Source organism: Balaenoptera physalus (genome assembly GCF_965194825.1).
Source record: "Balaenoptera physalus genome assembly, chromosome: 11".
Taxonomy (NCBI): Eukaryota; Metazoa; Chordata; class Mammalia; order Artiodactyla; family Balaenopteridae; genus Balaenoptera; species Balaenoptera physalus.
The window spans coordinates 5369912-5386796 of record NC_138896.1 but is presented as its reverse complement, the minus strand read 5'-3'; the positions used below and the strand labels follow the sequence as shown (position 1 = coordinate 5386796).

The following is a 16885-nucleotide window of genomic DNA, read 5'->3' as shown; positions in this document are numbered from 1 at the left end:
AGGTTGCGCCAGACCAAGCACCTACTGACAATCATGCCCACCCCTGGGGCTGGGGTCCTGTTTTATGCCCTGTTGATGGTGCTTCACTGTGGGAGTTCGTCAGCTTCTCAAGGAAGCAGAGGCCTAGTTCAAACTCAGAACCATCCCTTGAGGAGGTCAAGATGGCAGAGTAGGAAGTGGAGCCCACCTCCCCCCACAAATACATCAAAATTACATCTGTATCTGGAACGGTTCTCACAGACCACCACCAGAACCATCTCTTAAGATCAATTTATTTTCAAAACTTTCAGTCCATATTTGGGAAGAGTTGGCAAAATGTGTGACTATAAGCCTAGGCTTGTATCAGGTCTCCCATTCTCCTACATTATGGTGATTTGGGATTGAATAACTCATCAGTCGATCCATTGTTGCCCAAGCACTTTGGATAACAGTCAAATGGTCTCACGTGGTCAAAGTCGAAACAACAATCCAGTTTAAAATGCACCCGTTCCATTGGCTGGAGAGCTGTGCTGGTGCCGAGGGTCTGAGGACAGAAGACTGAGCAGGGCCAGCGCTGTAGCCCCCAGGCGCAGTCGGTCACCTTACAGTGGGCGCCCCCGGTCACTGAAGGGAGGGCTAGAGGGCACACGTCAATGCACATCAACCCCTAGTCTTCATTTTTATCATCATGGGGGGGTGGTGGTGTGTGTATCCAATTGATGTCACAACTCCACCTTTGTTTAAGAAACACAACGTATTATTCCCTTAAATATTTATTGAGCATTTACGGTATTTTTGACACAATTCTAGGTGCTGGGATACAAAACTGAACAAAGATAAAAATCCCTGCCCCTGTGGAGCTTACATTCTAGGAAGAGGTTGGGAGGTGAGGGAAGACACACAATACGTATGAGAAAATTCAGCACGTAAGTACAGGCAGAGCTCGGACATACCGCGGGCTCGGCTCCAGACCACCAAATAAAGCGAGTAGTGCAATAAAGCAAGTCACACGGATTTTTTGGTTTCCCAGTGCATAAAAAAGTGATGTTTACACTAGACTGCAGTCTATAAGTGTGCAATAGCACTGTGTCTAAAAAATGATTAAAAAATCATTTATTGCTAAAAAAAAGTTAACCATCATCTGAGTTGTCAGCGAGATGTAATCTTTTTGCTGGTAGAGGGTTTCAAAGATGGTGAGAACTATCAAAATATGTAGCACAGAGTCACAAAGTGAGCAAATGCTGTTGGAAAAATGGCACAGACAGACGTGCTCAACAGAGGGTTGCCACAGACCTGCAGTTTGTAAAAACCGCAATTATCTGTGAAGCGCAATAAAACGAGGTCTACCTGTAAGTTAGTTAGAGGAGCTTTAGAAAAACGATGCAAAGCAAAGGTAATAAGGTGTGTAGGGACCTTAGTTACGGGGGCAGACTGCAAATCCAGGCAGAGTGGTTAGGACAGGTCACTGAGAAGGTGACATATGTTAAAACAAGGGTCAGGCTTGGCAGCACTAAAACTTCTGTCAGCATTTGTTCAATATACAAGGTCTCGAACTGCCTTCACAAAGGGCATTTCAAGTGACATTGCCGAGCTGGGCCAGTACCAGAAGCCATCACAGTCCTACCTAGACCTACTCCTTTGGCCCAGATGATTAAACCTTGATGCCTGGGCAAAAAAAGTTACTTAAGAATAACAAGTAAAATAAAAATATAGATACTTGCGTAATACAGTACTACTATGTGACAAGCCCTGTTTTAAGTACTTAATATAGTTACTTTGTCTCAGTAAAAAAAAAAAAACACCCTTTTTTCTTACAGAAATTGTTACAGAGAGAGAAGAGTATAATAAATCCCTACATACCCATTACTCTGCTTTAGCAACTACTGACCTCCTGCTATTCCTGCTTCATCCACCACTTTCCTTTAGGAGTCGGTCAAGGATGGAGAATTTTGAAACAATCGCAGGCATCCTATCCATCTCGCCCATAAAGACTTCAGTCCATACTCTGAGAGAACCATTTTTCAAAACAATACCACTGTCACACCCAGTAAAATTAACAATCCCTTACTATCATCTAACGCCTCCTCCATTTTTAGTTTTCCCTATTTGTCTAAAAAGAAACCCCAAAACAGTCCATCTTTTTACAGTTGGTTTGATCTAATCAGGATCCAAGTGAAATCCACAGCATTGGGATATATGTCTCTTAGACCTCTTTATCATAGCTCTCCCTCTTCTTTTTTTTTTCCCCCTTATTCTGAATTCGGTTGGCTATATCCTCCCAGCATCATTTATCCTGTTCCTGTGAGCTGTATACTTTGTAAACCGCTGACTACAGCTGGCGGATACATGGGTTGAGGTTCAACGTTTCTGGGGGGAGGCAAGATACTTTCTAGGTTCTGTGAACCTCTTTTCACATCACTGCAGGAACACCAAGGGGTCTGACTGTTCCATCTTTAATGACTGAGTTCAGGATCACCAGCCTGATCCAGCCCTTACCAAGCTCCCCGTAGCTCTCCTCAGTGTCCTTCACAATAACTCCACGAGGCAGGCACTACTCTCTATCTCCATGTGCTTGTGGCATTTGCCTACTTAATGGGGTCAGGCCCTCAGACCCAGAAGCATCCAGCCCCACAACGGGGCTTTTCCTACTCTTTTCCATCCTGAAACACTCCCCCCAGTGCCATCTGGAACCCACGTGGGGTCAGACACCAGCAAGAAGCCTCGTACGCTCAACATCTCCTCTGAGGGTTCCCCTCTCCTTGTCCCATTTAAACCCTGGCTCTCCGGAGGGCACTGACGTCGTCAGACACCCCTTACCTCCCCCCAACGTGACAGAAGTCCACGTCACCCCTCTCCCAGCCCACTGAAGATTCAGGCATGTCACTCATGGACACTCTAAAACTAGGCCCTGTCCTAACACAGATGGTCCTTCCAAAACCCTGGCCTCAGTTCCTTGACCTAAGCCTCTGATGCTCCCCTATGCAGCCACTCACGCCCACGGCTGTAGCGCAGATGCTACCCACAAGGGCGACCCCCATGCGTACTTTAAACAGCCCATCCTCTGCCTGCCCGCCTCTCCAGCTGCTGCACTTGGACCCCAAGGACCCACCACTTTTTCACTGACAAGTTTATGACTCCAAGACAGCTATGCAGAAAATGTGTAAAGGTTAAAATTTCACCCCGAGATGATTAAGTTGCTCGGCCTTAAAATTATCAAGGTGCACTGATAAGAGGGGTAGAAAGCTCTCAGAGAGCTAGAAATAGCTGTGCTCACACACAGATGATGCCCTTGCCATTCTGGGAGAAAAGGAGAGAGAAAGGATTTTGTGGGTGTGTGGCTATCCCAGGCGGTACGAGGGCCACCCCCTCACGACCGCGGCCTGCCAGCAGTCAAAGCAGGATGTGGAGTGACACCGAAAATGAAGGAAAGCCGAAAACCAAAAATTCCACAAGTTCAAGTCTTCGTTCTCCGAGTTCAAGCCCAGAGGTTCCCACAGCACTACCAACCGCGACTAAGATCTCTGGAGAACACAGACGCGAGAAAGGTATCTTTTCCTTCGGAAACTAGCTTAAATGATTTCAGACACAACACTATCATTTCCCCTGGAGCACTAATAAAAGCCCTGATGTCCAAGGCAACACAAACCCAAAGGATATGGAAGTTAAAAACTCCAACCAAAATGGATTAGGAATGTAATAACCTAATCCAATTCAAGAGACAGAACATGGAGAGCTCTTGTTTTATGATCACCAATGGTTGAAAATCTTAGCCATCTGATGTGGTCACAGGAAATCTTCACAGGAGACTATACCTTGAGGAGCAGGATTTGCTGTACCTGCTGATTCATGTGACCCTTTCATCATCAAAAAGTAAACCCCGGAAGTCAAAGTCAAGCTCTGAATGAATGTTCCTGGTCTTTACTTATATGTGTATAAACAACTAAAAATTAGAAAATCTGTCAAGCTCTTGAAAACCAAAAGGATTTTTAGAAACGTCAACATTCAGAGCCCACGACATTTGAGATGTCCTTCAAGTGAATTTCTACCAGCTTCCAGAAGAACTTCTTCATCTCTTCATTCTGAGCCAAAAGTTAATGAAATCATAGCCACAAAACAGGATAGGCCTGCAACCAAGAAACGAGAAGCTGCTTGCACAGAATTCAACAGAAACCCATGAAAAGGAGAGCTCTTCTCCAACAAGTCTTAGTACCAAACTACAAAGTTCTTCAACCGATTGAGTCCATCTTCATCAAGGAGTAGAGAAAGCTGAAGAAAACGTGATGTCAGCCCCAAACGTGGATTCGCATTTGATCAGACCTAGGCAGCCAGCTGCCACTCTGCCCACCTCTTCACTCCAAGGCCAGGCTCAAATGCTGGAGCTCCTGGGCCAGGGGAAGTTCTGTTCCTAAACTGCTTCATCGGAGGAAGAATAAGTAGAGCCGCAGAGGAAACAGCTGTGATTTCGTGCTTCAACGAAATCATCCAGATTCCTCACAGTAAACCTTTAGAAACACCTGCATTTTTTGAAGCGATTAGAAAATCAACAAAATAGGACAGAAAACCAGATACATCAACAACTGGCAAAATGATGTCCCAGCCTTTGGATCAAGAGACCCCAGAGCTCATCTCTCCAAATGGAAAGTCACTGCACAACCAATAATCCAGGGACGCTAAAACCTGTCAACTGCTCAAAATTCTATTGCAGTCAAAGCCACAAAGTAGCCCTGTTAAGTCGGCCTACAAAGAGGCTCCTTCTTCCAGACCTCCTGGCAAGAAACCAACAAGGGAAACGGTTTCAGACCAGTTTGGCAAGAATGCTACCAGTGGTTCCCACTCAGCCACAGCTACAGCCCAGAATCCAGACAGGGGAAACAGCCACGTCAGCAAGCTGTCAGAAAAAGGCGCCTCAAATGAGAATCCCCCTACAGTCCCGAGTCTCGGCACGGCACAAGCCACTTCCTCCTGGCAGCAGGTAATGAGTGTCCATCCTGCCGACACTGCTTTTGCCCAGTGAAACTGAATCCAAGCCTAGTGACTGCATTCGATTCACCAAAGATGGCACTAAGGACCCCGACCACCTGATTCCAACACGCCTGGCGGGAGGTAAGACCCACCCCGTGAGAGAACCGGGGGGTCCTGAAGATGGATCCCCCAAGGTGTACTGGACGCTCAGCCTCCTCTTTTGTTTTCTCTTTGGTTGTGTTAGCTGTAGAATATTTTAGAGGACATACAATTGTGTTTCACTGAAATTATACTTCATATTTTGAACTTTTTTCAAGTCAGGAAGAGAGGCTATTATGAATATAATAAATTTGACTTAAAACTTTAAAAGCTCAATTGACCCCGCCCCTCCTTCAGTAACCCACAGATTCTCAAACAAGCAGGTGCAAGCTTCAGTTTAAGGGAAACTAGGTTTATCTACGGAAATTGCCTTTGATTCAAGGACTAAAATCGGCATTTCTCATGGCACATCCAGTTCACCGTGCCTGCTTTACCTGGAATCCAACCGCTTCTCTCCATGTCCACTGCTACCATCCTGGACCGAGCCTCCGACATCTGTCGTGTGGGTTACCACGGTACATACCCAGCCGCCCGCCGGCCCCCATCCATCTCCTAGTCAATTCTCCCTGGAAGCCACAGGGATCGCGACCCTTTCAAAACAGAAGTCAGATTACACCATTCCTCTGCTCAAAACCTTCCAGGCACATACCACCACCTGATCTAAGCTGCTACTTCCCCCCCTCCCCCCACCCCGTGGTTATGATGCTCTAGCTCCCTGTTTCTGGAACGTTTCAGACACACTTCTGCCTCGGGGCCTTTGCATTTGCTGTTTGCTTTGCCTGGAATGCTCTTCTCTCCCGATATGCACATGACTCACATCCTTCAAGTATTTGCCCAAATATGGCCTCTCAGTGTGGCCTGTTTTAAACCTGCACTCTCCCACCACCCCAGGCATTCTCTTCTCTACATTATTTCTCCCCCCAACCCCGGAATATATTACCTGCTGATAGACTATTTTTTACTTATTTTGTTTCAATGCCTTGTCTTCCTATTAAAACGCAAACCGGCTGAAGGTAGTAACTTTTGTCTGCTTTATCCAGTAGACCCGCCCCTCCCTCAATAACCCACTGATTCTCAAACAAGCAGGTACAAGCTTCGGTTTAAGGGAAACTAGGTTTATCTATGGAAATTGCTTTTGATTTACTGCTGTATCCCTCACACCTAAAATACTCAAATATTTGATGAATGAATGAACAGGTCTCATAGTTGAATGTGAAATAGCTTATAAACTAGGAGGTTCTAGCTCAAAAAAGAATATGAAAGATGAAGAGTAAATTCATTGTAAATAATCATCAATACACATAGAACAAAGTTGTGATGAACGATTATATCAACAACTGAATTCTCTAAATCAGTGAAACCCCCTTTTATAGAAACTGTGGCCTTATAATCAAATGATTTCAGATGGGTCTTTGGCACGTACAAACAAAGCAAAAACAATTTGCCCAAGTTTGTCCAAAGTGGCTTTACATGAATGCTCAATACATTTAAACAGTTACGACGCTTCAAAAACCACATTGCAGGAGAAAATATATACAAAAGTAAAACTGTATGAAGTTCTTCATTAAAATAGTAGCTTAAACAATCCTCTATCAATACCATACAGAGCTAGGGACTAGACCTAGACACTAGAGCTTAGAGCTTTTTACATAATTACACGAAAACACGTGAATCCGTCCACATGGACACTGCAGTAATAACCATTCAGTTAAAATCAATAACCCATCCTCCAGATGCAGCTCAGAGAGCAGGTGATGGGAAATCACTGTACATCATACAATTCTGGTTCTATTTGCCCCTTTTCGTCCTGGCTGTCTTCTCCTTTCTTTTTTTCACATGTTTAGGAACTTTGTTTTTTCTTTTCTCTCTCTGGGCTTCCTTGACCATCTTTTTTCTTTCCTGTAAAAACAAAAAGTAAAAAAATTTGTGAATTTCATTCATTCTGAGTATTCATATTATTATTACAACTATATTTTTAAACAAATTAATTAATTAATTAATTTCTGGCTGCATTGGGTCTTCGTTGCTGCACGCGGGCTTTCTATAGTTGCGGCGAGCGGGGGCTACTCTTCATTGTGGTGCACGGGCTTCTCATTGCGGTGGCTTCTCTTGTTGCAGAGCATGGGCTCTAGGGCGCGCGGGCTTCAGTAGTTGTGGCGCATGGGCTCAGTAGTTGTGGCTCGCGGGCTCTAGAGCGCAGGCTCAATAGTTGTGGCACACGGGCTTAGTTGCTCCGCGGCATGTGGGATCTTCCCGGACCAGGGCTCAAACCCGTGTCCCCAGCATGGGCAGGTGGATTCTTAACCACTGCGCCACCAGGGAAGTCCCACAACTAAATTTTAAAATATATGTAAAAAGATAAAAAGTGAGCATCACAGAAAAAAAAATTGAAAATGATAATGGCTTGGTGGTAGAATTTGGGATGAAAATTTTCTTTAAGATTTCTTAATAGAAATTTGAAGATAGCCAAAGAGAACGTGCGCTAGGGAGTTGGGTATGTCTCTCAGAAGTCTTGGAACCCTCACTCTAGAAGGTTTAAAGGATCAGGCTAAGACTAAACAGTAACAGTTAGCCACCATGGATTGTTTCATCAGTAGCATCTCTTATGTCCACGGCCAGGAGTGGTAGCAACAGAGATTCTGGAAACAGGGAGCTGGGCTGTAACCCCCCTGAAATGGTTCTTTGGTATTTCACCATGGGGCAACTCCAGCATCATTTGTTCTTCAAGTGCATGACAATCACTCTTCATCAATGCACTGAAACTAGTGTGCCCTCTCTCGAGGCAGCGCCCTCTCTCGAGGCAGTGCCCAAGGAGCTCCTAGCAGAAGCCCAATCTCTAGCTGATGTTACCACCAAAAGCAAAGTTCACGCTTGGGAACTAAAACTTCAGGTGGAGGGACTTACTGACCAATGTGTTCAGCAACTATGATCCAGATACCTGAGCAGAGAGCCTTGAGGGGCTGTGCCGTCGTATTGACAAACAAGGGAATGTAAGTTCGTGGCTAACCTTTTTATCAACTTCAAGGTCAGCGGCGGGCTTCCTGGAGCAGGCGTTGTCTCCCTGCTCTTCAGAGTCTGTGTCAGAACACTGAGAGCTTCTGGCATCTTCTGAATCAGAACAAGTCTTTTCCTTAACTTGACTTTCCTTAATTTGACTTTCTAGGAGTGCAGGGACCTTGAAAATATCACAGGACCATGTTATTCTAAACCAGTCAGTTATCTATTGGTATTAAATGTGTTAATGCCAAAAATCAGATTTCAGCCTTACAGACAGACTTTGAAAAATGACATCCTGTGTTGAAACATCAAAACGATGGAATCAATGTCAGGGAGGAAGCCTGAAGTAGCCGTTCCAGGACGGCTCAAGGACATACCCAAACGCAGGGACTGGGGCTTCACTGGGTGACCTAGATCAACAACAGGACTGTTCTACCTCCTGCAGGAAATCAGGAGGGTTGAGCCGGGATTTGGAAAGATGTGAAATACACATAGAAGTAAAAAGTGAAGTTATTTGGATAACTTTACAGTGGATTTCCTACGAATTAAATTTCATTTAACACTTGTTGATCCAATCAAGAGGGAAGACAATAGTTAAACAAGAGAAACATTCATTTTTTTCCCTGAAATTTAGCAGTTTTTTAATTAACTAATTAATTAATTAATTAAATTTTTTGGCTGCTTTGGGTCTTTGTTGCTGTGCACGGGCTTTCTCTAGTTGCGGTGAGCAGGGTCTACTCTTTGTCGTGGTGCACAGACTTCTTATTGCGGTGGCTTCTCTTGTTGCAGAGCACGGGCTCTAGGCACACAGGCTTCAGTAGTTGTGGCACACGGGCTCAGTAGTTGTGGCTCGCGGGCTCTAGAGCGCAGGCTCAGTAGTTGTGGCACACGGGCTTAGTTGCTCTGCGGCATGTGGGATCTTCGCGGACCAGGGCTCAAACCCGTGTCCCCTGCATTGGCGGGCGGATTCTTAACCACTGCGCCACCAGAGAAGTCCAAATTTAGCAGTTTTTAAAGCAGCAGGAAGCATTTTTAAAACCATGAGGTTTTCTCTTCATAAGAAAAAATCAGGTCTTTAAAAGGCGATTGTACAGAAAGGCTTTCCAGCCAGTTACAGCAGAATCTTCCTGCTCTGGAATTCAAAGCACACCTACCCCATCACACCTGCTGCATAAAACCCAGAATTCTCCTAGTCCAATTCTTCCCACAAAAAAAAACACACTCAATTTTCAGAATGTAAACCGTGATCCTTCATATTCAAGCCTTTCATTAAGAATATTAAAAGATGGGGAGGGTGGGAGGGAGGGAGATGCAAGAGGGAAGAGAAATGGGAACATATTGTATATGTATAACTGATTCACTTTGTTATAAAGCAGAAGCTAACACACCATTGTAAGGCAATTATACTTCAATAAAGATGTTAAAAAAAAAAAAAGAAAAAAAAAAAAAAGAAAAAAAAAAAAAAAAAAAAAGAATATTAAAAGAAGTGGGACTTCCCTGGTGGCCCAGTGATTAAGAATCTGCCTTCCAATGCAGGGGACGTGGGTTCAATCCCTGGTCGGGGAACTAAGATCCCACATGCCGCGGAGCAACTAAGCCTGCGTACCACAACTGCTGAGCTCACGCGCCTCAACCAGAGAGCCCACGTGCTGCAAACTACAGAGCCCACGCTCCCTGGAGCCCACGCCACAACAAAAGATCCCACATGCTGCAACTAAGACCCGACGCGGCCAAATCAATCAATCAATCAATATTTTTTTAAAAAAAAGAATATTAAAAGAAGAACTACCTTTATTATTGCTTAAATAAGACTCAATCCCTGCCGTTTGAAAATGTAAGACAAAACAAAGTTGCTTTAAGAAAAGAACACTACAGGAATCTGCACTGCGAGACAGCATGACTAGCCCTTCGACAGCCTGTGTGCTGGGATGAGACCAGATCTCACTGTTGCTTTAAGTTGGTTGTAGAAACATCAACAAGCACACGGTTATTTGTTAATAACTTCACAAATGAAGACCAGGATACAGAAAGAATCGATGCCTCAGCTACAACAACAGAGCAATTCAGGGGCAGAATGAAGAATAAACCACCATTTCCACATTTCAGTCTCACGGTTAAGAAGAATGAACATAAAAAGGGCATTTCTGAAAATGCCCATGGACTTTGAAAGCATCTATACTAGTAACATTACACCACTGTTAATTTAATAATACCTGACATGAAATTTTATATCCTTTGAAAGAGTTTTCAAGTAAATGAACAGTAACACATGTTCTGCATACCTTCTGAACTCCTGACAAATCCTTCTTCAGTCCCGTGACAGTTTGGTATAGAATCTTGAAACCAAAGAGAAAAAAACAAGAATTAACATAAAACTGGACACGGAAGTACCCTGCAATACTAAGAAAGAACACTGTGGGCTAAATGATACCTTGTGTGATTATAAAAAGGTGCCTAACATTTATCTCATGGGACACAGAGTGTGTAGCATGGGTGTGGTTCTCACCCACAGGCACAGCAGGCGTCAGCAGACTCTGGCCCACAGGCCAAATCTGACCTGCGGCCTGGTGGTTTTTAAGGATAAACAGCTGCAATCAATTTGATGATAGAAAGCCCTAACTCTGAATCTCAACTAAATGTAATGTTTTCTCCTCCCCCCCACATAACTCCATTCTTCTCTCATTAGTAGACCTGTATCATGAAAAGCTGTATGTTTTCAATTATTATTAAAGTATTTTTAATTTCATCAAAAATTTGGGGGAAGTTTTTTCTCTTTTGTTATATAACAACCCACATAATAGCCTCAATTTTGCTTCTTGGCCTGCGAAGCCTTAAATATTTACTATCTGGCCCTTCAGCAGAAAAAAATTTTCCAGACTCTGAAACATATATGTTAGTGGAGCTAGTATAATAACCATTGATAGCCTAGACTTCTATACAAATCTTCCTTTTCCTGCAATTATAGACTGTTGGACTCATTCAAGTGTGTCATATCCTTTCACAAAGACCAGGGGATTGATTCCCTTTACAAGCAATGTGCGCAGAGGGTTTGCTTAATGTGAAGGGAATGAGCCGTCGCACTAGCTTAGAGGCCAACACTCGAGACCGCAGGTCTGGGCCGGCAGCTTCCGCGGTGAGCTTACTTGCTGAAGACAAACCAGCGACTCACGTTGTCCTGCTGGGCGTTCATGGCCATGTCCTCTTCCTTCAATTTCATCATTATATCCATATCCCTCTCGTAATTCTTCACTTCATTCAAGGTTCTAGGAATATAAGCTCGCTTAAACACCTAACAGACGCAGAGGAAAAGTAAAATGGAGACTTATTCACATACTTCTCCCGTGCACTCACCATCCTCACCCCGTCAAGTCACAGAGGAGTTTATCACCATCGTCGCCCTCAGCGCTGATACACGGCTACCCTTAGAATAACACTTCTCTCCCCTCGTCCGCGTTCCGTAGAGCCTTTCCGATGGCAGAGAAAGGGGCTGCCGCGAGCAAGCACTGCCTGCCTATGCCTAACAAAGGAAGAGGCTCCTTCACGGGCGCGTCATCTACCCTGCGCCACAGCTGACGTGTACGGGGTACCTTATTCACCCATCACACCGCACACGACAGCTGTGAGGATTATTATTATTTTTTAAAAGCCTACTGTGGATCACCTTCACAAAAAAATATACTGACTCCCAAGATTTTAAAAAAGTCTTCCTTTTTACCAAACACGAGTCTTTAAAATCTACAGCGTTACTGAAAGCAACATTTAAATCACTTAAAAATTCACATTAGCGAACTGAAACAGGCTTTTCCTTCTTGAATCACGTCCTCCAAGGGGTTCTGTAAAAATGTTCTCCACACAGGACAAGGGGCTAACAGGTCACTGAGTGGAAGGATGTAATGGGATGTAAGTTACACAACCTCATGCGGCTGAATCGTGTAACATGTTACGTCTCAAGGAAATATCATCATTTAAAAAAACTGTTTATCTATTAAAATTAAGATCATGCCCCAGCAATATAAAAAAAAAGACCTCAAGACACAAGTGTTTCCTAAGTCAGTAAACAGATAATACATCTTACCTCTTCATCCACATGATCTTGGCTGGACATTTCCTCCTTGGTCCTTTGAGATGCTATTTCCATGGCCTTGGAAAGAAAACAAAAATCACTTTCCTTTACATTCAATCCACAGAAGACACATCCATTCCCCAGTTTTAGTGGAAAGCTGTTCTAGTCTCTCTGGGTACCACGCCTTCACACTCCATGTCCTCCAGTGGTACAGGTTAGCTCTCCACGGTAGAACTCACCAAAAAGGGTGCCATTGAACCCAGAAGTCAGCAGAATAAATCAAACTCGTTTAGCCTCAGGGCATCCCTAGACTCTTCCTCAAGAGTAATACTGCTTGGACTAATTTTTAAACGATTAGCAAAAATATTTATTAAAGGAAAACTGACACCGAAAGAATGAAGGAACCATTCCTCAATTCTTAAGCTGTCCACGAAGGGGATCACAGAGGAGCAGGAGGGTCCTCTCACCTTGAGTCCATGGCTCTCACGCTGCCGCACGACAGACCCCCAAAGAAAGCTCTTTGAGCAAACGATGACTGACACTAAGAAGGTGACAAAGATTCTATAGATTCTTTTGGCTTGTAAAACTGAAGATTTGTTCTCTAATCTATTTAGAATACATAGAGGAAAGCAAACAACAGTGGTACTAGAGTTTTTTAAGTTCACACACTAAAATTAGTGCTAAAGAGTTTAAGAATAAAAGTGATGGGATATCTACTTATTCAATTAACGTGATTATTTCCACCGTGCCAGGTACTGACTAGCTACCAGTGATACAGAAAACTCTTGTCCCTTAAGAGTTCATAGTCTAGCAGAGGGTGACAAAATTAAAAAGAACTTAATGTGATAAGAAGGATACAGTGTGACTACTTCCATTACCGAGTTAGATAATATAGAAAATATACCTATGGAAACAATGATTTCTGCCTGATTTCCCCTCGAGAGCTTTCTGAATTGAGCTTTGAAGTTCACTAGGCAGAGCAAGACGAGCAAAGGTAGAAACGGGAAGGCATTCCAGGGAAAGGGGAGAGTGTGAAAAGGTGGGATGAACCTGAACACCTGTTCAGGGGCCATGTGTTCAGTATTCTACGATTGAGAGGCAACAAAAGTAAAAACAGATAAACTGGACATCAAAACTAAAAACCTCTGTGCATCCAAGGGTGTGGTCAACAGAGTGAAAAGGCAGCCCATGGAATGGGAGAAAACATTTGCAAATCATATATCTGACAAGGGGTTAATAATCTCCTAAACATATAAAGAACTTCTATAATTCAACAACAAAAAAACAATCTAATTAAAAAATGGGCACACTTGAATAGACATTTCTCCAAAGACATACAAATGGCCACCAAGCACATGAAAAGATGCTCAACATCACTAATCATTAGGAAAATGTCAATCAAAATTGCAAGACCCCACCTCCCACCCATCAGCTACTCAAAAAACAAAACAGAAAATAAAACCAGAAAATAACGAGTGTTGGTGAGGATGTAAGAACGTGGAGAAACTGGAACCCATGCAGCCTGCTGGTGACAGTGTAAAATGGTGCAGCCACTAAGGAAAACGGTAGGGCGGTTCCTCAAAAACTAAAAGTAGAATGACCATATTATCCAGCAATCCCACTTGCGGGTATACACCCAAAAGAACTGAAAGCAGGGTCTTGAAGAGATATTTGCACACCCATGTTCACAGCAGCGTTATTCACAACAGCCAACATGTAGAAGCAACCCAAGTATCCATCAAGGGATGAACAGATAAACAAAATGTGGTCTATACACACAATGGAAGATTATTCAACCTTCAAAAGGAAGGAAATCCGGTGTCAAGCTACACCATGGATGAACCTTCAGGACATTATGCTCAGTGAAATAAGTCAGCCAAAGAAAGACAAATACTGTATGATTCCACTTATACGAGGTACCTAGAGTAGGTGTCATACACATAAAGCAGAAGGGCCTTGGGAAAGGGAGGGACCGCGAGTTAGTGTTGAATGGGGACACAATTTGTTTTACAAGATGCAGAAAGTTCCATGGATGGATGGTGGTAACGGACACACAATAGTGTACTTAATGCCACTGAACCATACACTTAAAAACGGTTAAAATGGGAAATTTTATGCTGTGTATATTTTACCACAATTTTAAAAGGTCTGTGATGCAAAAAGCCCTCTGAGAAACAAGGGAAACGAATTAATGACCCAAAGCTAACAGGTTTCTTACTATACATTCACGAATTTGACAGCCTGTGTATCTTGCTGATGGTTAAAAGTCAAGAAACCTGGCTTTACCATTGGCTTTTTACTACAGCTTGATTCCCCATCTGTGAAATCAGGAGACAGTCTCTGGAAGCTGTCACGATGAACAAAAGTCATGCCTAGCCCTGAGTCCCTCAGAAGTGCACTCGCTACTGCTATTATCTGTTCCTCCCGTCCCGGCCCCGCCTCACCTTTGCCAGATACGCGTCCACGTTCTCGTGTGTAACTGACGGATCCGTGACGAATTCAAAGAGCTCTCGCACAGTCATCACGGCGACCCCGTGCTTCAGAAAGAAATCTGTCACAGGAGGACATTCGTGAGAGCTTTGCGAGGGAAGAGGCTGTTAATCCAACCCCTTCCTAGAGAAACAAAGAGATAAAAATACCCCATGACCCACACTGGTGTCAGTGTCACTGCATCAAACGATTTGGCGCCAAGAGTCTCTATCCACGGTTTACCAGAGTGAGAAGCACCGGCGCAAACAAGGGGACGAAAGTCCCAGCGTCACTCACCGTTGACGTTGGCGCAGTCCTTCCTCAAGAACTCCAGGGCATGCGGGTGGTCGTGCTCCACGGACTGAGAAACGTCAATGACGCACACGCCTCCGCCCTGGTACCTGCGGGCCAGGCGCGCCGGGGGTGAGCCGCCCGCTGCCTCCAGGCTGGCATGAGGGCCGGGCACGCGGGGCCAGGGCGCACCGCGGCTCGCCCACACTCTTGTTTAAACGTTTCTACTTTAGTAGCAACGGAAAGAACTAATCAAATGAACGAGGTGGGTAAGGAGAAGAGCCACTTTGACTAACAAGAGATGAAAACTGAGAAAATTTCCCAGGTCCTTTAGCCCTGCTAACGATCAGGGTGGTCAATTCTGTGACTGAGGCCACCAAAGGCAGGGAACACATCCTATCCTGTGACCCTGTGGAAGCCAACTCTACAACTAGAGAATTTAGCAAGACTTCTCGGACGGGGATTTAGTTCATTTCCCCAAAGGAAAGGTGGCTACTGGGAGGTGCGTGTGGGCCACACACTCACAGCATGTTGAATTCACTGAGATCCGCGTGCACGAGCCTGGCGTCCTGGTACATTCTCCTCATGTACTCGATCACCTGCACATACAACTCCCGAGCCTTGGATTCTGATAACTGCACGTTTTTCAAGAGCGGCGCTGGCCTTGAACAAAAATAAAGTGAACAACTCAGATAAACGGACCCAGAACAAGTCTTCTTGCTTCCTAACATTGTTACCCGTTCTTTTCTTCTATCAATCATCACTGAACAATGTGCTTCGCTCCAGAGATACGGTTCTATCAATAAAAAGCTGTCCACAAACAGATGCTTTCCCAGCTGACTGTATGAGACATTCCCCAAAAGACAAGGTGAGCTTTGTTATTCTGAAGCATCTTGGGACTAAAAACAGCAGAACAAATGAGTAACTCTATGCACTAATAGAGTGGGAAAGATTCATTAAAAATATTACAAGACGCAAGGAGCTATTTAAATGGGAAATATTCACATGTTGGATAATTCAAAGCACTTAAAAATACAGTTCTGGGCGTGTAATTATTAGGCCTCCTACACACTCACATGTCGTCTTTGCCAATGAAACCCATGACGAGAACATGACTTCGTAGCAGGATAGGTTCTGGGCACGGGATCTCCGCTGTCTTTAGCCTGTGATATGAAAACAGATAAACGGACAAATGAAAAGCTGAAACAAATCATCTAAAGCACCTAATCTAAAACAACTTACAATAGCTGCAGTGCACAAGACTAGCAGTGCTGTGAGGAAACAGCACCCAGGCCTCTCGACTGTATTATTTTATTTCATAAACTCTAAGGCACCCGTGATTTTAAGCGGCACCGTTACGCGTCACCAAGAATGGCAAAACACCAGCAATTCAACTATGACATCCCATAGCCTCCATGGCATAGTTCGATGCCAGAGATGTCAAACCGTGAAGAAATGGGCGCCTTAGAACCGATGAAATACAGCAGATATGTTTGCAATTATCTTTTGAGTTGATCAGTGTGAACAATGATGAATAAAAATAGTGGACTCATAGCCAGTCGCAAACTGAGCATAAGATTTCAGAAGGACTTTCAAAACAAGTGAACTTTGCTGAATACTACTAAAATATCCAACGTATGGCACCTATGTATAGTATATAAAAAGTTAAAAGATATTTGAAAGAGAGAAAAAAAACCTTCCAATTTAAAACTTCAATTGAGGAAACTTGATCTCAGATGCCTTTACTTGATACAAAGGTGCCAATGCAAATGAAGAATATATAAATGTGTCCAAAATGGGACTGAAGAAGAGGAAACTTCGATAAAGAGCTTAGGGCCTAACAAAATTGCCTAAAACTCCAACACCTATTAAAAAAATGACATATTATTCTCACCACCTGATTGTGTCACTTCCCTGCTTCAAATCCTGTAATGGCTCTTTATCATCCTCAGTATAAATTCTAAACCTTTTCACATGGCTCCCAAGGCTTTTCACATGACCCAGCCTTGCAGAATAAATGTGAGT

The 16885-nt window shown here is 43.8% G+C and overlaps 1 protein-coding gene across 3 annotated transcripts in view; it reads right to left on the bottom strand.

The window, feature by feature from the left end:
* Window positions 1-256: 256 nt before the first annotated feature.
* The window catches only part of RIOK1 (RIO kinase 1), a 31682-nt gene continuing 15053 nt past the window's right edge, over window positions 257-16885 (bottom strand). The window contains exons 9-17 of one of the 3 annotated variants that reach the window (XM_082413305.1): window positions 15937-16023; window positions 15386-15523; window positions 14867-14970; window positions 14545-14651; window positions 12113-12178; window positions 11207-11326; window positions 10320-10373; window positions 8048-8215; window positions 737-6939 (exon numbers count right to left, since the gene is read on the bottom strand). In XM_082413305.1, coding sequence (XP_082269431.1) covers window positions 6829-6939; window positions 8048-8215; window positions 10320-10373; window positions 11207-11326; window positions 12113-12178; window positions 14545-14651; window positions 14867-14970; window positions 15386-15523; window positions 15937-16023 — 955 coding nt within the window. In that variant the 3' untranslated portion in view covers window positions 737-6828. Of the gene's footprint in view, window positions 714-736; window positions 6940-8047; window positions 8216-10319; window positions 10374-11206; window positions 11327-12112; window positions 12179-14544; window positions 14652-14866; window positions 14971-15385; window positions 15524-15936; window positions 16024-16885 lie in introns of those variants that run through there. The other 2 variants (XM_082413307.1, XM_082413306.1) reach the window with 2 other exon arrangements.